Source organism: Erpetoichthys calabaricus, chromosome 8 (assembly GCF_900747795.2).
Source record: "Erpetoichthys calabaricus chromosome 8, fErpCal1.3, whole genome shotgun sequence".
Lineage (NCBI taxonomy): Eukaryota > Metazoa > Chordata > Cladistia > Polypteriformes > Polypteridae > Erpetoichthys > Erpetoichthys calabaricus.
Window position 1 is genome coordinate 17,740,912 of NC_041401.2, and position 23,779 is coordinate 17,764,690.

Sequence of the window (23,779 nt, forward strand, 5' to 3'; positions counted from 1 at the left end):
ATTAAAAATCAGTCATTTCAAGCAGTAATCGCCATTAGAAACACTAGTAATGTCTTGGCTCTGTTTTTAAATCAATTAAATCGTATCTTGATTTAAAAAGGTATCAATTTCTATCAAAATCGTTAAAATTTCTGCATGACTGGTATCATAAGTTCAAAAGACAACTAGCCAGTTAAGCAAACAAAGTATAACATATAATTATTTATGTAAATAAATAATACATACCCTAGATGTGCTCTTTTTAGTTCAGCGTTTAAGGCTATGCAAAGAAGTGAGTGTATACTTTTGGAATGAATCATCCTCTGCAGGGCTGAACTTGTGGAAAAAATTCTTAAGTTTCTTTTTTGTGGTAAATATTTTACATCCCGTATACTTCACTTTCCTCTGGCTTTTTTTTTTCTTTTTTTGCTGATTTATTTGGTTTATGCGGGTTTTTAATTTTTAATTTTCTTTGCAAAGCTGCCTGAAGTTGAACGCGCAGCCGCAGTGACCAGTAACACAAGCCGTGGGGCTCGCGCTTCTCCCTCCCGCCTCTTTGCACGCGCACGTGTGCGTCTACCAGTGTTTTCGACCCCGCGCTTTAGCAATGCGGGCACGCGCGGTGGCGGGTCGGACAGGTCTGTGTGTTCTGGGATAGAGAAAGAGGCGTGGGAGAGAGAGAGAGAGAGAGAGAGAGAGAACACGAGAGAGTGGGGAATGATGGCGGTGAAGGAGTGACAAGAGTTTCAAAGAAAGAGCGAACTGCTTTTAATATTTTTGTTTTGTTTTCACCACGGGAAAAACAACACAATTTGGACTTTTAATATATTATCGCACCGCTCTCCGAAGGAAAGTTGAAGCCAAAAGCTGAATGACGAGGTAACACTCTTTTTTTTTTGTAAGCGCTCGCCTCGCGTTCAGTTCCCAGTAGAAGGAATGGAGGCAGGACGATGCGGAAAACTTTATTCGCGGACTCGACAAAGTCAGGTTTCCGAAGTGGGATGCTACGCAATGGCTACTGCGCAGTAAAGCAAGTCGTGTGTTATTTTATGTAACTTTGACGACCCGGTGTCTTTATAGCCGGTATGTGTTCTGTGTATACGAGTGCGCCCGCGCGTGCCTGGAATGGACGGCTTTCATTGACGAAAGCCAAGGAGAGGTGCTGCTGCCGCCTGGTATGCGGCGATGTGTCCTGACTGCTTTCACGGTATAAAACAAAAGGGAGCGCCGTAAAAAAAAAAAAAGACACTGACATTTCTTAAGAGAGGGAGAGAAGAAAGGGTAACTTAAAAAAATCGGGTTAGCTTCTTACGAAGTTTGTTGAAGAGACTTTCATGTACGATCACAATCTTAAGTTTTAAGCTAATAATTTTTCGTTTTTATTTTTAGGTAAACCAGGTTTTGCGCACATCAGCCTTTGGACACTGGCGCACCGGCTGCAAGTTCAAGATAAAAAGGAAAACAAGTGTTGCTCATGTAAACTAGCAGCTGGAACAGTTTAGCGCACTCTTCTCTGACCTCATACTGCATTGCCTTTTTTTTACTTTTCATTTCGCCTTTCACAATGATCAAAACCGAGAGCAAACCCGACAGGACCCTACGGAGTGCTTCTCCTCACCGGAACGCCTATAAATCGGACTTCCAGGCAATTAAGTGCTCTTTTGATGTGGGCAAATCTAGCGATGGCCTTTCTCCAAAAGCCTACGCCAATGGATCTAGCGACAGTCGGGACGACGCTCGAGGCAGGCCTTTGGGAAATCGCATCAGCAAGATCAAAAATATATTCCTACAAATGGACGGCCAACAGAATGACACCCCTGAGTTGAAACACATTGGAGGGAAGCAGGACATCTCACCCGTGTCACCACCTAGAGCCACCTTTGCCAGTTCACATAAACCTAGTTTTGCTCACACAAGTCCGGAAGCTCCTGTAGCTGAGAAAACCACTAAGAGTGAAGATGGGGAGATTGATAAGGCTGCTTTGGCTGAAAAATTCTCGGAAACTCGCAAACTTTTTGAAAGAGGCATTCAAGATCAAACGTTTACTGAGAAGGTTTCCCCCAAAAAAGTCAGAGGAAGACTTTCATTAAGTAGCCTCTCGGAAGAAGGCAAAAGCTCGAGACATTCATCTGTCTCTTCTGATCAAGCAGTAAAAACAGAGCACAGTCCATCTGGTATCACTAAAGGAGGTCAGGAAGAGAAAAATGAAGTTGAGGAAAGTAAACCCGCCACAAGATTGTCACTAAATGCTGGACCTATTTCTAGAAGGCTGGAAAATTTCATGGTGGACAGTGATAGCGATGAATCAAATGGAAAAGTGTCCAGCAACGAGAAAAAACAGCAACAACACCCTGGTAAACCCTCCTCTCCAGTTAAATCCACCAGTGGGAGCATATCATCAGGTTTGCCCAGCCCATCTTTTAAAAATGAGAGGCAGGGAGCGCCATTGATCATAAGTACCTTAGAAACCCTTAAAACTAGCAGTTCTGATAAAGGAAAAGGTGATGGACCTCTGGATGGTGTTGTAGCCCCTTCCAGCGGGCAGTCTTCACATGAACCCTTGACCCAGACAGCAGTGGAAGTGGTCCGTGCAGAACTGGTGGTGGTCCAGAATGAATCTTCAGAAAGTGAGGAGAATGAATTTGAAAATGATGTGTTTAATGACCAGCCGGAACAGGAGATGGGCAAACCTTTTCTGTATGAGGTGGAAAGTGAGGTTTCCCTGGATATCAAAAAGACCCCAAGTACAAAGCAAGCAGGAGTCAACTATCTAGGAGATAGTGAAGAGGAGGTAGCAGGTAAATGGATGGGTTGCCACCCTGCAGAGGATGTAGAGGAAGACGATGTGGAGGAAGATGAGAGTGAAATTGAGGAGCCAGGGGAAGTGAATAGTGGCAAATTAACTTCAAACATTTGTGGAATAGAAAATGCAGCATTTGTTGATGATAAAGATACAGATTTGGATGTTCAGAGGACTGGACCAACTGGTGAGCTTGAAAACATAGAAGAAGAATTTGCAATGTGTCAGGATGGATTGTTGTATGAAGAGATCCCTGGACTTTCAGATGAAGACTGTGGAGTGGAACGCAAGATTCAGTTCTCAACTCGCCCCATAAAGGTATTGGCTTTCATAACGGTTTATTGTAAAAGTGCTTCTTTCCGTGGGTTTTTGACATTGTGCTCATTAGGCTTTTCTTAACTTTACAGTATTTGTTCTGTTGAATGTAAAGCCATATTAAAATGTTAATCTCTAAATGTTCAGTTGTGGAGCATTACAGGCATGTTTGAACCATGTTAGTTAATGCAAAAGGGTGTAGTTTTGATGTTTTTTGGCATTTATTTGGATGAGTGGACTTGTTGATGTAGTGAACTATGAGACTGATGACACACAGATAAGTGCTTTTAAAGGAAATGTAATATGGTCATAGATTTTGTTTTCTGTTTTAAGCTAGTATTATCAAGTCATGCGCATTTTTTGCATGCTTTTCATCCTCTTAACCTTGTGTTAGCAAAGCTAAAGATTGCAATGTGAGAACGTTGGCAAGAATAATAAACTAATAAAAAATTTCCCCAACCTAGTACACTCAGGGGGACAAAGGCTGCTTTGTCCTGTTGACGTATAATATAGCTTGAGGTCATAACTTAAAATTGTCTTATTAAAGGACTGTGAGATAATTGAGGCCTGTTTTTAACATTTTTCTGTGCTCTTTTTACGTATTTTTTTTTCTCATCTTCCTCTTTGTCTAAAATTAGCAAAATATTTGAAGATGGTAGTGGTTCTCAATAGTTCTAATAGTGCATTTTGTAGCTGAATGACATTAGTGTTTATCTGGAAGTGGATGAAGATTTTTACATGCAGTTAGCAAAATGAGATGCTTGACATAAAAACATATTCTCAAACCTGCCGAATCTAGATCAAGGTCTCCAGAGGCTGGAGCATATTTTGGTAACACTGGATGCAAGGCATGTAATGCCCCTTGAGAAGGTTCCACTCCATTACAGGGTCTGCACTTGCACAGGATCATTTTGGAAATGTCTTTTAATATAACCTAAACATCTTTTGGCATGTGGGAAGAAAACCAGAGAACTTGATGGGAATATCTGTGCAGACATGGAGGACATTCAAATTCCACACCAACAACTTCCAGGCTTGGCGTTCAAACCCAGGATGATGGATCCAGTAGATCACAGTGCTACCCATCATACCTTGTTATGAGTGTTTCCTCTGTCAACTGCGTGAATTGAAAAGTATCTCATTTTCACACTGGGCTGGTGCTTTAAGGTGTGTAAGTGGATTATACAAGTTAGGATGTTCATGTTTATATTAGAACATGTTCAAAATCGCAGCATAAATTTCCTAACTGTTGCTCAACTTTACATTAGCAGAATTGTATACTTTTTACCTACTGCGACTTCAGAGTTTGAGACCGGAAATGTTTTTAATTATTTGATTTGCATATGTTCCTGAACTTTGTACGCTTAAAACAAATGTAGTTGAATTCTGTAAAGCAGAATGAGTTCACTCAGTTCTGAAGGGCAGTGAGGTACTGCAGACTTTTTTCCAGACAATTTGAGCATCAGAATATAAATCCCACCCGCAGATGATCCAAGCACCTGTGTACTGTAATTTGATTGTTTAATGTGTTTTATTTTTAATCGTCTAACAAGTATTCACATACATTTAAGATGTTGTTTATTGCTCCCATTAGTTTGAGTTGGACACCTTTTATCTAAGTCCATCACTGTGAGTTAAGAATTTCCAATGAGCAGAAACCAGAGAAAATGATAAATATTAATTAGTTTCTGTACTTCAAACTGATGCAGATTCAATTAAGTTACCAGTAGTTTAGAAAATAAATGGTCTTGAAAATAGTTCAGTGACCTTAAAAAATACTATTGTGTATTCATTTTATGGAGAGAAAAAACTAAGTTCACTCAGTTTTATTTGCAGTCGTAGAGCAAAAGGAAGAGAGAATTCGCTATGTTGAGACATAGTAGCTGGTGTTGACCCTTAACAACCAAATTTACCTATGACTGTCATAAATCCATTGCTGTGACTATGGTTAAACTTTAGAGCTTCTCAGTACCCGATTGTGTCTGTTTCAAATTTGCTGATGAAACACAAGCAATCTGTTAACACTTAAATCCCCCAGCTTCTGTATCAGCTTATCAGTGTTGTTCATTATTGCCATTTGTCTGGAGATGCAGCCCAGCAGGGAATCCAAGAGATTAACCAAACCTCTTACGTTATATCGGACAGAACGCATTTTTGTGCTAATGAGTCTAAATGTTAAATGTTTTATATAATTTTGGATAATAGATGGTGGCACTTAGGGGCTTCTTGTAGATATTATCTGGAATTTTCAGAGATTTTAACGAGAGTACTTGCAAAGGTTTAGTTTTGAATTCAGTCATTTTTCTTTGTTGTTGTTTGTAAGGTGTGGGAACTTTGCATTTGTTCTGAAACAGTTCTGTTTATATTTTATATTATGCATTTTGTCCCCAAGGAGACATAAAAATTTTACAGGTGATCAAATTAAATGTATTATAATAAAAACAAACTGTGCTCCCCTCCCTCAACCCCTCTAACCAACTCACACACACCCACACAAATAGGAACGTTTGACTTGCATAATTGAGAGCTGAAGTTGCTGTCAATAACGAGCGTGTAGGTGGCAGTAAGATGAGGTCAAATGTGCTCAGATTTTACCACAGATTTATATTTTAATTTCTTAATATTCGAAAAGAGCAGGTCCTGCTTGTAGTGTCCACAAATGGCACATGCTGATAGACAATTATTTACTTGTTTGAACTTCTCAGCCTTCAGAATGATTCATCATTAACATTTTGGTACAGAGTGAATCATTTCTATTTCTGAGTCCACCAGGAAGCGTTTAGACAGGCAGCAATGTGGATGAAGTAAGTTGCATTTTAATGTCTGGATCACTGTGATGGTGTGGGTCCTGCTCCAAGCTCCATCTTCTCTTCTGGGAGCCCTGGAACCCAACACTGTTGGTAATGTAACCGGATGAACTGTCAAATGGGGTAAAACCACTCTTGGAGCAAAGGGAAGGTGCAAAGTGCAAAAATGCTTTTATTAAAAACAATAAAAAAAACAGTGTCCATGGAGCAGTAGTTCAAAATGGTTCAATAAATAAATAAATCCATAAAAACAACAAGTGATAAGTGGAGGTTAAAATCCCAATAAATAATTCCATTTAAAAACTGAGGTTAAAATACTGGCTGGAAGCTGTCCTTTTTAAAAACCTAGTGCCTTCTCCCATCTACCTGGTGGCTCCCCTGCTTCTCACATCGGGCTTTGCAACACAGGAGTCGCCCTACCTGTAGCTGACCTTCTCCTGCTGGTCCGATAGCCTTCCGTCCCCTGGCTATGTTCAGCTCTTGCCGGACTGAGACTCTGGTTCCCCCAATGCCCAAGGTACTCATGATGGGGCTGAACCTCTCAAGCCCGACTCCTGCTGCCTTCTTGGCCTTACGCAGCGATCCTGGTCACTCCTGCTCCTCTGAAAAGCTCAGCAGGAGTGAGCCAATCCATCCGCCTTGAGTGTTGGCCAAACGCTTTTTCAGGGCTTTCCTTCCAGTTGCCTGCCTTTGCTCAAGCGAGCCTGCTCTTGCTCGCTTGCACTGGCTTCCCACTTCTCCAGCCGCTTTCTCCCTTAATCTCCATCCTTCTCTCTTTTTTTTTTTTTTTTTCTCTCCGCTCCACACTCGCGTTCCTCCTACTTATGATGGGGACGTGGCACAGGTGTGGTGATCAGCAGCTCCCAGTATCAACTACGGACACTGGTGATCCTGCACCTGTGCACTTCAGTACGGAAACGCCCATGCCTGTATCGTGCCTGGGAACCACTCCAGCCACACTACTTAAGCCACAAGTGTGGCGATTATTTAAAAAGCTTGCCATTCATTTAGAGCCACGCTATACCACAATCACATATTTAGTTTTAATCATATTAAGTTTACTTTATTACCATTGCTTGTTCAAATAAATCTCCATTCCCTCCCCTTGCTTTTTTTCCCCCACTCAGTTTGATCAAACCCATCCATCCAGTGTTACAATAACGTCTGAAATAACAGGTTTCGGCCGGTCTCCACATTACTCAAAATATCACAGTACCTGAATTCTCTGTAATTTGTCATGAAATGTGATGGTTTATATACAAGTAATCATACATGTCTCATTATGGGGAGTCAGGCCAGGTCTGAATCTTTTCCACCTTACTTTTATCCTTGCTCTGGATCTTCACCCTTTCGCCCATTTTGTCTTTGGACGAGCAGATCCTTGAGTAGAGTGTGACTGTAACAGAGCACTTTTGGTGGCAGTGATCACAGTGCGTGTGACGTTTCTCAAATTTGCAGCTTGCCTGAAAGGCAGGTGTGATGGGTTGGCGCTCAGGCCTGTACTGATAGCAGCATCTCGTCAGTTTAGTTTAAAAATTCATTCAAAACTCAATAGTAACAAGCCAGAGGCTAAATTGTAACATTAATTTTTAATAATATTAAAACATTAATAATTGTGGGTTAAAAAAGGCTGTGGCATGGCGTGATGGCCCTGGGAGAGAAATGTTTATCTGTAGATAAGTTGGATAAACAATTTTATATCAATTAAGGTCGGTATATTTTGAACAGATTAAACTTTTCTTGGTTATAGTCAAATACATTTTGCAAATTTTATTGGTTGCCTTCTTTTTTAGATCAAGACATTTGATAATGATAGCATCATGCTAAGCTGTTGTATTCATTTAAAGCTCTGTGTAGTATTTTTCTGCAATTAAATCCTACTACAAAGTAACTGGTAAGAGTTTTCTAAAGAATTAGGTCAGTGGATGTGTAGTAGTTGAAAGCATCACTACTTTAAGCAGTGTTTTTTTTTTACTTCGCAAAATCTCAAATAGCTGTCTAGTTCGTGAATTATTTGGCAGTTTTGCAAGCTGCAGTCTGCAGATTATAGATAGATAGATACTTAATCCCAAGGGGAAATTCACATATATATATATATATATATATATATATATATAATAATTATTATTCACATATATATATTATAGCACACATCTATAATCTTTCAGTGTTTACATTCATCCATCCTCTTCCGCTTATCTGAGATCGGGTCGCGGGGGCAGCAGTTTGAGCAGAGATGCCCAGACTTCCCTCTCCCCGGCCACTTCTTCTAGCTCTTCTGGGAGAATCCCAAGGCATTCCCAGACCAGCCGAGAGACATAGTCCCTCCAGCGTGTCCTAGGTCTTCCCCGGGGCCTCCTCCCGGTTGGACGTGCCCAGAACACCTCACCAGGGAGGCGACCAGGAGGCATCCTGATCAGATGCCCGAGCCACCTCATCTGGCTCCTCTCGATGCGGAGGAGCAGCCGGCTCTACTCTGAGCCCCTCCCGGATGACTGAGCTTCTCACCCTATCTTTAAGAGAAAGCCCGAAAGCCCAGACACCCTATGGAGGAAACTCATTTCAGCCACTTGTATTCGCGATCTCGTTCTTTCGGTCACTACCCATAGATCATGACCATAGGTGAAGGTAGGAACGTAGATCGACTGGTAAATTGAGAGCTTTGCCTTGCGGCTCAGCTCCTTTTTCACCACGAAAGACCGTTGCAGAGCCCGCATCACTGCGGATGCCGCACTGATCCGCCTGTTGATCTCCTGCTCTATTCTTCCCTCACTCATGAACAAGATCCAGAGATACTTGAATTCCTCTACTGGAGGCAGGGTCTCGCTCCCAACCCTCAGTGTTTACAGTATATTGTAATTCTTTTATCTGACTTTAACTCTTGACTCAGTCACTTTCTTTTGTTATTTATACAGTGACCTCCATAATGTTTGGAGCAATGGTACATTTTTCCTTGATTTACCCCATGCCTCTTCTATAGGACATGCTCATGCTCATCAAGCATATTTAAAAATAAGTAACTTTAACATAGGAAGAAACCAGAATACCCAAGGAAAACTCCACAGTAATGACAAAACTAGAAGAATCAAACCCAGGACTCTGGAGTTATGAGAGCTTTAATAAAACATACAGCACATGCAGTGCCCTCTGTAATGTTTGGGACAAATACACACTCTTCCTTGATTTACTCCTCTGCTCCACAGTTTAAATTGTTTGATTTGTAATTTTCAGATGTGATTAAAGTGCACATTGCAGACTTTCATTTAAGGGTGTTTGCATACCTTTTGGTCACACCATGTAGAATTTTCATTTTTTTCTATATGGTTCCCCCCACATTTAAGGCACCATAATATTTGGGACCTAGCAATGGCAGGTGTATTGAGTAGTCATATTTAGTACTTTAGTATTTTGATGCATATTCCTTGCATGCGATTCATAGACATCACTAGGTGCTGAGTATCTTCTCTGGTGATGCTTCGCTAAGCCTCTAATGTAGCCATCTTCAATTCCTGCTTGTTTCCGGGCTTGTCCCCTTATGTTTTCTCTTCAGAATATGGTAGGCATTTTCAGCTGGATTTTAGAAACTCCTGTGTTGCCTCAGCCGTATGTTGGGATGATTATCTTGTAGGATGAAGCACCATCCGATAATTTTGGAAGCATTTAGTGGAACTTGAGCAGTTAAGATGTTTCTTTGTACCTCAGAATTCAATATTCCACTGCCATCAGCAGTTACATTGTAAATGAAGTTAAGTGTGCCAGTGCCTGTGGCAATTTTACACGTCCTAGCCATAACACCCCCTCCACCATGTTTAACAGATAAAGTGGTATGCTTTGGATCTTGGACAGTTCCTTTTCATCGCCATACTTTGCTCTTGCCATTATTATGATGCATGTTCATATTTGTCTTATCTGCCCACAAGACTGTGTTCCAGAATTCTGCAGGTTGTTTTAAATTCTTTTTCACAAACTGTAATCTGGCCATCCTATTTTTGTGGCTAACTAGTGGTTTGCATCTTGCAGTGTGGTCTCAGGATTTCTCTTTGTGAAGTCTTCTATGAATAGTTGTCTCTGGCCCATCCACATCGGCTCCTGAAGACGGTTTCTAATCTGTCACAGGTGTTTGGGGCTTTTTCTTTACCCAAGTCAGGATTCTTCTGTAATTGGCAGAGGAGGGCTTCCGTGGCCTACTAATCCCTTTGTGATTGTTGAGCTCACCAGTGCGTTCTTTCTGCTTAATATTTCTATTGATTTAAGTAACACTAAGGTTTTACTAATGTTTCTAATGTTTTTATTCTTGTTTTTTTAGCCTCATAATTGCTTCTTTGACACATCTCTTATCTTCATGTTGAACAATGGCAACTACTGACTCCATAGAATAAAGGCAAACCCAGGTATCTTTTGCCTGCAGTAATGAAGCAATGAAACACGCCTGATTAGTCATGAATACCTGTGTCACCAAATGTCCTAAATAATTTGGCGCTGGAAGTGGCACTTTCCTCCACTTGAGTTATAGTGGGCTGATGGCCATTCGGACTGCTTTTTTGGTGCAAGGCAATGAACCACATTTAGATTGTGTTCACATATCCTGATGTGCTCATATTGGACAAGCTGCAGTTGCAAATTAATCTAATATGCATGGTGCTTTTCAATGCTTTCAAACTGCATTGTAGATGTTATTGTTTTGTTTAACCCCCGATGTGTGCGCAGCATTTTAAAACTGTCATGGAATTTCACTGGGAACTAATCTGATAGTTGATCAAGTGATGATGCTTTCTGCCTCATGGGGGAACCCAACCCTGGTTGTTCTAGCTTTGTTGTATTTTATGATGGCCCAATTTAGAATGAATAAATCTGCTTGGAGTCTTCACATGTGTTTTCAAACTACTGAGCTGATTTAAATAACATATCTGAGAGAACATAGGTCAGCGCCCAAAAGGTTTCGGATTTTGGAGCACTTTGGAATTTCGAATTATGGATACTTAACCTCTATTTATAAAATAGACTATATTACAGTGTTGTTCAGTAGATTTTTTTTTTCAGGGCACTGAATTGGAGAGAAGCCTTTAAGGACCTTGCTAATTTAGGTATTCCTTTCTTGATATATGGTCATGAGGTGTGTGTTGTAGAGGGTTTTGAGAGAAACTCGGTCCTTTGTACAGATTTTTAGAAGTGGGTGCATAAAAGATGTAGTTGGGTAATAGATATTCTGAAGGCATAGATTGAGACCTTTCTTTGTCTGAATTGTGTGAACAGGGTGCATTAAATATAATCTCACATATCAGCAATTGTTGTTTTGGAGAAAGTAGGGCAGTTCTGCTACTTAGGTGACATGTTGAATGGAGATGAAGATGCAGGCATAGCAGTGACAGTGAAAGTTAGATAGATAGATAGATCTTTATTGTCATTGTCACTTTTACAAAAGAACAACGAAATTGAAGGTGCAGTCGACTCAGTGTGAGGCATAAGAGTTAAAAATACAAGAAGAGAGAAAATAATAATAAACCGAATAGTAATAAAAGTACTTTTACAAAATATACAAATTGCACTGGTTAAATGTACAAATTGCACTGGTTGACTTAAGGTCTATATTGCACATTGGGAGAATGATATGGAGCAGTTTTATTCTGAGTTCAGGGCCATGATTGCTTTTCTCCTGGTTTTCATTGCTCTGTATCTCTTGCCCAATGGCAAAAGCTGAAAGAGGCAATGACCGGGATGTGATGAATCCTGTGAAATGTCTATTGCTTTTTTGCGGCATCGGGAGGTGTAGATTTGTTCCAGAGTGGGGAGGGTACAGCCAGTTGTTCTCCCCGCTGTCCTGACGACCTCATGTTGCGCTTTCATTTCTGAGAAGTGCCGCTACCGTACCGCACACATAGTCCGTATGTAAGCACACTCTCGATGGAACAGTGATAAAAGGCAAGGAGCAGATTTTTGGGTAGATGGTTCTTTCTGAGGATTTTCAGAAAATACAGTCTCTGCTGCACCTTCTTCAGCAGGTCCTTGGTGTTGGTGCTCCAGGTCAGGTCATCCTCCAGCTCAATGCCCAGAAACCTGAACACCGGGACCCTCTCCACAAAGGCCCCGCCAATGACGAGTGGCTGGATGTCAGTTTTGTTTTTTCTAAAGTCAATAACAAGCTCCTTCGTTTTTGTGGTGTTGAGGAGCAGGTTATTGACTCTGCACCACTCTGACAGCCGCTCCACCTCGTCCCTGTATGCCAGCTCACCCTCGTCCCTGTATGCCAGCTGACTCTCCTTGCCCGAGATGAGTCTGACCACCGTCGTGTCATCTGTAAACTTTATGATCTTATTGCTATGGTGAATGGGGACACAACCATATGTGTAGAGGAGCGGGCTGAGCACACAACCCTGCAGCATCCTGGTGTTGAGGCTGAGAGCAGTGGAGGCGTGGGGACCCAGCCTGACCCTCTGGGAGCGACCAGACAGGAAGCCCAGTATCCAACTGCAGGTGAGTGATGGAAGTCCCAGATATGCCAGTTTGGACACCAGTTGTTGTGGGAGGATGGTGTTAAACATAGAGCTGAAGTCCACAAAGAGCACTGTGGCGTAACTCCCCTGTTGCTCCAGGTGGGTCAGGGCAACATGAAGGGCTGTGGCCACAGTGTCCTCCGTGGATCTCTTTGCATTGTAAGCAAATTGAAATGGGTCCAGGTCTGCTGGCTGATATGACTCCGCACCAGTTTCTCAAAGCACTTCATGATGACAGATGTCAGTGCCACTGGGCGGTAATCATTCAGACTGTTCATAATGGATTTTTCCAGCAGCAGAAAGTTAGAGGTACATGGAAAATTTTCTGGGAGTTTCCCCAATTTTGACATATAATGCATCCTCGCTGGCATTAATAGGAAATGTTTATGAAAGCTGTGTGAGCAATAGTATGTTTTATGGGAGTGAGACATGACTGATAAAGGTAGAGCCTGAAAGCAAAGCTGGAAAGAACAGAGATGAAAGTGGTCAGGTGAAATGTCAGGGAGCAAGAGGAAGATAAATACTGTGTTATGAGAAGTCATTATGTGGAAGCAATTTTAGTTGTGCTTCTGGAGTAGCAGAATCATGGTTTGGAAATATGGAGTGAAAGGAAAGATGATTTGGTGAAATGTTCACCAATAGGAAATGGAAGGAATGAGGTCAAGAGGGGAGGCCAAAGAAGACATGTTTGGAGGTGGTGTCAGTTGATATGAAATGAATGGGTCTTGTTACAGAGCATTTCCAGGACTGTAGAGAATGGAAAATGGCAGATAAACTGGTAATGATGATGATTTTTCAGGCTTGGTTTTGACAGTGCTGCTTTAATTATAATGTACATTCCTTTCTCTAGAATATTTTTATTCTTAATTTTGATATTTAATATTTTAATAATAAACCTTTTTCATTTGTTTTTTTTGTGTGTAGACAGTTGCATTGACAACATTTGTGAACTCTCCAGAATTACCAGGATTTCTGCATTAGTCACTCATCAAAAGGTGTCCACTAAGTCACGATAATAAACAAACTCAGTCTGGCAAAACTAATAACAAACAAAGTTTCTTGTTAATTCTTAACACATCGGTTAAACATTAACAATCCAGACTGGAAAAACTATGTAATCCATTGTATTTAGTGATGAGTAGAATCAACTTTAGCAGCAATAGTCTGTACCAAATGTTTCCTGTAGCTGTTGACCAGACTTGCACAACACTTAGGTTTAATTTTATAACATTCCTTCTTAACCTTATTCTTTCAGTTTATTGATATTTCTGAAATTTCTTGCATGAATTTCTTAAGCTTGTGCCTCAAAATGTCCTCAAACCATAATGCTTCCTACATCATGTTTCATGGTTGGGATTAGGTTTTGGCTTTGCTATATAGTGCTTTTTTTCCAAACAATAGTGTTGGGTGTTTCTGCTGAAGATTTCATATATTGACAAAACACTGGCCCAGAAGATTTATGGAACATTTATGTGGCATTTTTTCAAACCTAGGACATAAGCCAGAGTTTTTGTTGGAGAGCAGTGTTTTCCTTTCTGGTGTTCTCTATGAACACTGTTCTTAATCAGTGTTGTTCTTATAGATAGATAGATAGATAGATAGATAGATATACAGGACACATAGGACAAGAGACTTTAAAAAACTGAAGATTTTTGTGTAGTCCCTTTGCTGTTACCCTAGGGAATGTTTTCCACTACCTCAGCGTTCTGTGCTCTGCTCTTGGTGTATTTATATGAAGCTCACTTCTGGGGAGAGTAACAATAGTACTGAAATTCCTCCACTTGTGGATAGTCTGTCTTATTGTTTAACAATGAACACCCAGGATTTTAAAATGTTTAGGTAGCCTTTTTCGCCTTTATATGTTGTTCTTCTGGGGTCCTCTGATATTTCATGGTTTATAGGAACACATCTATCTGCAAGTAACTGAGGTTTGTGTGTCTGTTTTAATGGCAGGACGTATTCAACCCACTCCTTCAGTCTTATGTCATTGATTGGAACACTTGATTCCAATTAGGTTTTGGAGATGTTTTCAGCCTTGAGGTTCACAGGGGCTTTTTTTGTTTGTCTTGTTAGCAAGGTTAATGTAGTTCAGTTTTTAAAAATGAGTCTTTATTTCTATAGTTTATTTTAGTTTTACATAATATTGACCATTTCTAATTTAGTATTTATTTGAAGAAAATAAATTCACATTAGTTTTCATGTTAACTATTAGAAATGAGAAATGCACGTTGTGCCTGCATAGCAAAAGAATTGTAGAAACATGCAGAAATGCCCATAAGACTCCATAAGGCTCTTTACATCTGCCCTCCATGCAGAGAATTATCTTCCAAATTATTTAAAAAGAACATCAGTCGTGTTGTTGTGTCCATCTGTTGAATAATCAAACTGTTGACTTGAGCAACATTACCCATATTTAACTTTAAATAAGTACTTCGTAGTACATTATAATGGTAGATAATTCACACCCCCCTCTATACAGTCTATAAATACTGTAACTGTGCCACAATTCTTATTGCGTTCAATACAAAAGACAGCAGGTTGCTGCAGAGACAAAGTTAAAGTTTGGTGACCAAATTTGCTTTATCTATTATTTTACATTCTTGGGCAGCAGCATGTAACAGTCTTAAAGCCCATCTATATATTTCTATATGCGAGTAGTTTAATATTTTTTTCAATTTGTCAGATTCTTTCCCTGTAATGAATCTTCATAAATCCGACTGTTACATCATCATTAAGTTACTCGCTCTAATTACTGTCTGTGTCAAACCTGAAGTAATCCCAGGATGGAAGTTCCCCTTTACACCCAATTCTTTGCTGGTCCATCCTCCCAATTCATTTTCAGTCTAGGCAGCTGACAGCCATTATGCTTTTTAGGTTAGTAGCCATAAAGCAGATAGTGAAAAAGGATGGACAGCCAACAACAGTGTTCACTCTAAGGAGAGTTTTAATTTGAGTAAAAATGGTTGTTACTGTACATTACCCTTTAAGCACTATCTTGTTTTATGCAATACAGTACACCCCTGAAATTTGCGGGGGTTGCGTTCCTACAGCACCCGCGAATTGTGAAAAACCGCGAATTATGGATGTATTAAAAAAAAAAAATGCCTATTTTTATAGTTTAAACCCTAAATATGCCCCCAATAATTTAATTTCAACCTCAGCTTAATACATTACGTAAAAAAAGAATGTAAAGGTAAACCCGTATACTGTACAGAACTGTACTGATGTCACCTGCAGTGCTAGAATGTAAAATACCGATGTTACCGCTATGTGTACTGTAATTCATGCAAGCGGGTTTTCATTGCCAGTAGCCTTAAAAGGTGCAGGGCGTTAAACTGCCACATACTTGGGGGTTAATGCATCCCTGGATGCCAAATACTTTTTTGCAGTACTTTTTCAGTAAATGTCACAATTCACCAAGAAAAAGTAAAATTTTAATGGAACACATTTTTTTCATGCAAAGAGCATCACAATTTCTGCAACACTGATCAGTTTACACACTGTAAAAATTATTTTAAAAACTACTGGAACAATATGTACAAGGTGCAACTGACACCATTGATGAAATTCAGTAAATCACCGAGCCAACTGCGCTTGAACTGGCTGCACGCAAGCACACAGAGGTAAACGCATCGGCTGAATCCCAGAGACAGTGATGCTGCAATGCTGCAGGGGCCGGCAGTGCTCATGAGCTGGCTGCTCAACAAATGTACGGCACTGACTGATCAGCTCCGGTGTGCTGGTAAATTGAACTGGGTGCCGACAATAGCCGGTTGTGGCGTTCAATGAATGTACGTCACTGAATATACTCGGCTCCTACGTGCTGGCAAATGGCACTGGGTAACGACTATAGCTGGTTGCAGCGGTTTAAGGATTAAGAAGAACAAAACGGAAAACACGAGAACACTCTGCTGGAGATGCGTCACAGGGCAGCAGTCAATCAGCAGCAAGGAGAAATGAATAGTGGTCTGGTGCCGCTAAGATTCACACCATCGGGAAGACGGTAATTTATTTATTTTTATGGTGGAGATTCCAGGGATGCACCCAGCCTTGACCCGACTCGCATGCACTCACAAACAGACACAAACAAAGCAAACCGGAAATCAAACCGCAAATAAAGAATGTAATGAAAACAACGATACCACCCATGTTCCCCTTAAGCCGATTATATGTTAAATACAACAAAGCACCAACAAAACACACACAGTAAAGTCCATGAAAAATGGCAATAGATGAAATGTAATGATGAAAATAGATAGTCCAGAGATCCGCACGTTGAATGGGAATGTAAAGATAGTCCTACTGGTATAGTTCCTGAAATGGTGATGACAGGTGGACTGGTTCAGGAGCGCTCCTTTCTTCGCAGGATGGCAATGAATCTACTTACAGTCCTCATGTACACAGGCAGACGACAGACAATCCAGACCCCAACCACGAAACGATCCAGGACACAACGAATCATTACAGGTAACCCAACAGAAGGCAGGCAGAGAGACAGGAACTTGAAACACAAATTACAATGTGAAAGTAACTGCAACAGATAGAACCTGCTACAGTACAACGCATTCATGATGGCTTATGGGTAATTTGAACATGCACAGGGCACCACTGTATTAGTCTAGTTGAAGCCAAGGTCAACTGAGCATGGTGCTCTTTCTAAGCATTATTATGTTGACTCTATCCAAGTTGCTGGTGTTTTTTGATGAAAAGAAAATTGTCAGGTGCTTGGTTTCAATTCTTTTTAAAATCTTACGTTTTAATGCTTTGTTCTAATGTAGCTTACCTTTAGATTGTTTTTGTTGAAAATGACTGTTTCAGTCATTCATTTTCTTTTTCTGTAAACAAGCATTACAGACTTAAATTTATTTTTATTACAGGAATGTTCTTGTATGTAATGTGCACTAAAATTGTAGTAGGAAATAAACAATGGTCAGGAGCAAGTACAAAGGTAATTTTTAACATTTATTTACTTGTTTATTTCAAGTTTTTTGGCCCATCCAGGGTTGGCATCTGTCTTGTGCCCAATGTTTCTGGAAATGTAAAAAACAAAAGTTTAAATTACTTTGATTTTTAAAATGCTTTTGTTTATATGTTTCATTTTCAAATTTAATAATTTTTGTTCCTATGCCATTTTCTGCCCTGCTCATCTAGTTCAGGTTCACAGGAAACCGATATCCGTTCCTGCGGCATTAAGTGCAGGGTAGGGACCAACCCCAAGACAGATATGTGAAAGATACAGATGCATTAATGGTTTTTACCCCCACCACAACCCCACCTGATTGCCTTTGTAAAGTTTTTTATTTTGGTCACATGGATTATTCATCCAGAGTTAATTGTACATAAAAGGATAATGCGTAATTGTCACTGTCTTGGCTTTAATATTTAGCATTGGACATACTTTTTTTTTAACTGATTATTTGAGAACTAGCCAACCCGCGGCGTATCATAATTACGTATTGATGGGTGAACACTTCCTGAATGACACAGTTGTCCAAATGGGGTGGGTTTGAGGATACAACTGTGAGTGAATGAAAAGATAGACCTCTGGAGAGAGCAACATACAATTGTCCGTGACTGAAAGCGGGATGTTCTGTGACGATGGAGGCCATGCTGGTGAAAGTTACTTCGTCAGTAGGGATAAGTGTCAGTACTTGTTTATTAAGGTGTAGCGAGTCTTCGTTGTTGACGCTTAACTGCCTTCTTTGCCTTGTGGTGCAGTGGTAGTGCCGCTGCTTTGCAGTAAGGAGACTGTGGAAGATTGTGGGTTCGCTTCCCGGTTCCTCCCTGTGTGGATAGCACTGTGAATACTGAGAACACCGCTATATCAATGTAATGAAGTATTATTATTCCTATGCGTCCAGCACCCTCCCTCTCTCTCTCTCTCTCTCTCTCACTTGTGTGCCTGTATGTGTGTGTGTCTCTCTCTCTCTCTCTCTCTCTGGCTCGCTCGCTGCACGTGTTCCTGCAGGCATACGCCGCATAATTATTTATTGATGGCTGAACACTTCTGGAAAGACGCAGTTTTCTAAAAGGGGTGGGTTTGAGGATACGACTGTGAGTGGATGAAAAGATAGACCTCTGGAGAGAGCAACATACAATTATTGTCCGTGACTGAAAATTGGTTTTGGCAGATACATGCATATCGTTTTGAAAGGTTGGCCCTGTGCCTTATTAATTTTCATCGCAAAGGCCAATCTAACAGGAAATTGTCGTCGTGTAAAAGTAAAAGGCAAATTATCTGCGACAAAGAAACTGTTTTACACACTGCATACCAACCCGCAGCATAGCATACGCCGCATAATCACGCCGCTGTTTTAATGTTTTTACACACGTTGATCCATTCAGTGTAGCACGCGTGCAGTACCGGACATCCATGGGCATCACATACCTGTTAATGCTCAATCTCACGTGGCTGAAAGCCACTTGTCCCTGTAAGAAGTTGCACGCTGACTGCTTGGTGATTGCGTAACTTTTTAGCACTAGGGAGTCTCATTCGTTTTCGGACTTAACCAGACTAATCGCTCCACCAACTGAGTACGGCCATGCAACACCACGCACAGAATCGAGAAAGACTTATCAATCTGTCAATCCTTTCTGTGTCAGGGCAGGATGAGGTTTACCGTGTTGAGTCAAATTAAGCAAAATTTGTGTGTGGTGAGTTGTTGCGTCCGGGCACATGAGCAGGCACTGTGAATGCCTTGAGTGCGTGGGTGGACGCGTGCCGGGGAATAATGAGTATCTATATATCTTCTTAGATATAGACAGCGTCTGATAGTTGTGATGGTTTTACACTCCAGTACATTGCAGTGAACGCTGGTAACAGTCAGACGGGCAGGCATTCTCGTCCCATGCTCTTAGAGTTGGTGGGCGTGTCTCTCTATCGGTTCAAGTTGTTGGGCGGTGCTCTGTCGTTTGTATCCCATGGTCGGACGACTTGGTGGATTATATATGGAAATGCAGCCGAAACCGAAAAAAAGAATGAAAAGTCAACGTGGCTCAGTGGTGCCATGTGTACTGTAGCAGAGACGAAAGCGAGTTGGTGAGTTGTTGCGTCCAGGCACATGAGCAGGCACTGTGAATGCCTTGAGACCATGGGTAGACGCGTGCTCAAGTTGGTGGGCTGGGCTTTGTGAGTTGACTGCCATGGCTATTTTTTGCGTATCCCACGGTTGTGTTCCGGCAGTGTGAATGCCTCGAGAGACACGGCGTCCTTGTTTGGTGAGTTGCAGTTTGTGAGTTAAAAGCTGGGATGGTTTTACACGCTGGTAACAGTCAGTCAGACGGGCGGGCAGGCAGGCGTTCTCGTCCCCTGGTCTTAGAGTTGGTGGGTGTGGCTCCGTGAGTTGACGGCGTATCCCATCGTCTTAGCACTGGCGGGCTAAGAGTGGTTTATTTATCGTGCGTATCCCATGTTTTACACGCTGCATACAACGATTCACATCCGCGATAAACATGCCTCTTCTTAGATGGTCCTGCCACGTCCACCCTCGTTCTCGAAGCATACACACCGCCTGGTCATGCACCCGCTCGCAAGAGCATCTCTCAGAGACCCGCCCACCAACTCTAAGACCATGGCGTGTAAAACAGTTTGCGATAGTGGATGCGGTCGTGCGTCTTAACCGAAAAGAATAATGAAAAGTCAATGTGGCTCAGAGGTGCATGTGGACTGTAGCAGAGACAAACGCGAATGATGCTATGTTTTGTGAGTTGCTGCATCCGAGTTGGTGGGCGTGGCTCTGTGAGTTGTCGTCGTATCCAGTGGTCTTAGACTTGGTGGGCGTGGCTCCGTCCTGCGTGCGCCATGGGTGTCTTACTCACTGGCGGCTTAGTGAATTATATATATAGATACTTGCCTCAGGTTATTGGCTTCAAAGCTCTTTTAAATCTTTTTACCTTTTAATGCTTTACACTAACCTAGCTTACCTTTAGGTTGTTTTAGTTTTTGTCATTCATCTTCTTTTTCTGTAAACATTAATTAGTAAACAGTTTGCATTTTTCTCTCAGCAGACTGCATGCTGGAATGATAGTGGGCATTTTTATTGTGATTGTACTTCTGCATTTTCTTTCTTCATGTATTGTGCTATGTACTTTTTTTGCTGCATAATTATTAACCACTTTGTCAAGCCTACTTTGTTCTTACATGTGTAAGTTCTTAAAATTCTTATTAATATGGTGAAAGCTCTTCTCAATATGTTAACTACCTGTGTTGCATTGTGTTTATACCATTTAAAAGTTTTTAAATGTTACTCATTTTCAAATAATACTTGTATATCCTGGCTCGATATTTGTTTTCATTGCAAACTCCATGCTTAAGAAAAGAAAATTTCAAAAGGGAAAATTGTTAGTTAGTATACTGTATACCTCAAGTCCAACACTGAAAAATGACATTCGCTCTGCATATGACAGTTTTGCAATTGATGTTTTTTTGTTTGTTGGTACTGTTCTGTATTTTATTAGGCATTTAAAAAGAGTTACAGTAGGTTTTTAACTTTATTAGGATGTGTGATCCTACAACAAGGAGTGTTTGTTTTTTCCTCTTCTACTGTATTTGTGGTGATTGCTTTATCTTGGAACTGTTTGCTAGATTTCTGGGATGTGTTAGAAACGTTCATATTCAGCACTACAAAATGCATGTGTATTCAGCTTACATAAACCCTGTAATTTTTGATGTTTTACATATGTTTAAGTATAATGGTAGAACCTGGTTTAATTGCTTTTTTTAGGTGCATTCACAGATAATATAAAAACGCACCTACTGCAATATTCCTGTGTCTGTTCACTTTGAAAAAACTAGGCTCCCAGTAGAGCAGTTTTGTTGAAATTTTGCACACTTATTGTTCAAGGCAATTTGTTTAAGAAAGTTCAGTTTTCATTGAGATATCACAAATGCAGTGTGTTGTACAGATTTTTGAAATTTTGAAATCTCCCGTTGAAATGAACTCTGTCTGACAGCCACTTCTTATGGCAAAACAGATGTCCATTGCAAGTTACTCAGAGTGGTGTGTGCAAGCTGCTCCTGCTGCTTGAGTTAAGCTAACTGTAAAAGTAAAAAAAAAAAAAGGAAAAGTCCAAAAAGGAAAAGTCCCTTATCTAGTAATGAATGTAAGTGGGATAAAAAAAAAATTATGTGAGCATAAATAATTATATTCTCTGTGTGTGTTGTGCTAAAAACAACCTTACGGTTGCATTATCTGCACATTATTGTAATTCACTTTTTCTCTGACTCTTATTTATCTGGAATGCTCCAGACCTATTATCCAATTCAATCTAAACCAGGTAATGATTTTAACGAGACTTCAACAGAGATTGTAACTCTTCATCTTATACTAATTTAATTTAAAATGTTAGGTTAAAGAAATTTAAACTACTGTTCATCGACTTTCTGTAATCATCAAATAACAATAGCACACCAATTAATGTCATTTGTACATGCCTTAAATTTAACTCCGATGCCTATGAAACCTGTTGACCCACAACAACCCTTTTGGGCTATGTTTTCAACTGCTTAATATAGTAAAGTACTCTTAAAATGCATGTATTTAATGTCTACTAACACTTATAATAGCATTGTTATATTGTTGTTGTTTTTGACGTATTGTTGTAAAGAAAAACATAACAGACTTTTTGAAGTAGCAAAAAAAAGTAAAATGCACCAGTTTTCAAATAAGTCCCCAGCCATTTCTAAATACTATGCAATATAGGTTTAGGTTTCTTTATTTAGTCATGTTTACACAATATATACATTTTCTAACTTATTTATGGGAAATTATATGACAAATATGGCAGTGCATTGTCCCTGCTATTTATGCCTGTTTAAAAAACACAATATGTCAAAAGTATTTCTTTCGCATAAGATTTTATCAAAAGTGACTTTCAAATTAAAAAATATACAAAGGATTCTGCTGGAATGTAAAAACATTTCCACTTCTGTTTGCTTCCAGAATGTAATAGTTCTTAGGTTTTTGAATAGTGTTGGATCTTGTCTTATTACAGAATCCTCTAATTGAGTTACAGTATTTTGCTTCATGGAATGATTTAAATATTTTGTCTTCAGGTGAAAAATATTAATAATATAAAATAATACTTTTACTTTTCATTCAAATATCTGGTTCTGGGCATGAGTGATCAGTCAAGTATTATGTGCCACATGTTTTATTAAAGCTCTATTGTCACTCCATAGCCCTTGGTTTGATTCATCCAGTTTGGTCATTATTGCTGTGTGTTTTCCATGGGTATTCTTATTTCTTCCAATGCTAAGGTTGATTCTTTTTAAAGGTGCTTGATGTGCATGACTGTGCCCTATAGTGGAGTGGCATGCCATCAAGGGTTAGTTGCCTGCCTTACCTCCAACAGGGCTTCATATTTATTTTTAAAAATAAAGTGACACTGTCTCTTTAATGTTGCATATGGTGGGGAATTGGAAGAAGTCAAGTGTGTTTTTTAATGTAATATTTTTAACATATAGCTGAAATTTTCATAATTGCGGGTTTACCTTATTTATGACCTCTAAAACCAATGTCTCAACTTACTTTCTATATACTTCAGATAAGTAAGAAACTCCTAACTGTTATTCACATCAATGTTATGGGAAACACTAGAGATGCCTCTAAAGCGGACCCTAGCTCTACTGAGACAGGTACATTTGTGGTAAATGTTTGTCTTTTATGTTGCTTCCGTAGACTGTTTCATCAGTATTAATTTGTTATAAAGAAGAGCATTCAGTTTCATTCAGAAATCTACCCTAAAACTACCCCATAATGTCCCTCATGTGGTATGAAAATTTCTTTGATAGCATTAACCATAGCATACCTAGCCATTTAAGCTTGATTCTTTCATTTAAGTCCTGCAATATGTGGGACTTGATTTCAGTTCCTTAATTTTGCTGTTTTATGACATCAACTGGTCATTTTTCAAAAAAATAAGAATGAACAAGCAAGGTTCGTGAAGTGAGGTGCCACTGGTAAACCCATTTAAGAGTTGAGGGTTGGGTCTGGGTTGTGGAGGAGTTTGAGTTGTGCTTGTGTCATGCCAGCAGAGTATATTTAAGGCATTGGACTAGAAGAGTCCAGAGGTGAATTACTTTGCAAATGGTTAACAGAGTAGGCAATATCTGTAATAGGCATAGCCGTATACATGTTGAGGTTTTTTTTTTTTCTTCAATCTTAGTCTAGTAAAGAAAAGAAAAAAATCTTTTTTCTATCAGTCATTATTAACTGAACTTGTTGGTCAAGATTTCATCTTGAATATAATTGTTAACTTTTGCCAATGAAATGATAAATCGCAACATGGACACAAATAGGCTATTACTTAAGAGCATACAGACCACAAAGGACACTGGGAAATCAGTGACAACATAAGAGATTCTTTAATGGTAAATGTGTATACAA

The 23,779-nt window shown here is 40.0% G+C and overlaps 1 protein-coding gene across 4 annotated transcripts in view; it reads left to right on the forward strand.

The window, feature by feature from the left end:
- Positions 1-587: 587 nt before the first annotated feature.
- ppp1r9ala (protein phosphatase 1 regulatory subunit 9A-like A) overlaps positions 588-23,779 on the forward strand; it is a 138,686-nt gene continuing 115,494 nt past the window's right edge. For 2 of the 4 annotated variants that reach the window (XM_028806289.2, XM_028806290.2), the window contains exons 1-2: positions 588-858; positions 1,369-3,097. In XM_028806289.2, the coding sequence (XP_028662122.2) occupies positions 1,544-3,097 (1,554 nt within the window). In that variant the 5' untranslated portion in view covers positions 588-858; positions 1,369-1,543. The remainder of the gene's footprint in view (positions 859-1,368; positions 3,098-23,779) is intronic. The other 2 variants (XM_028806291.2, XM_028806292.2) reach the window with 2 other exon arrangements.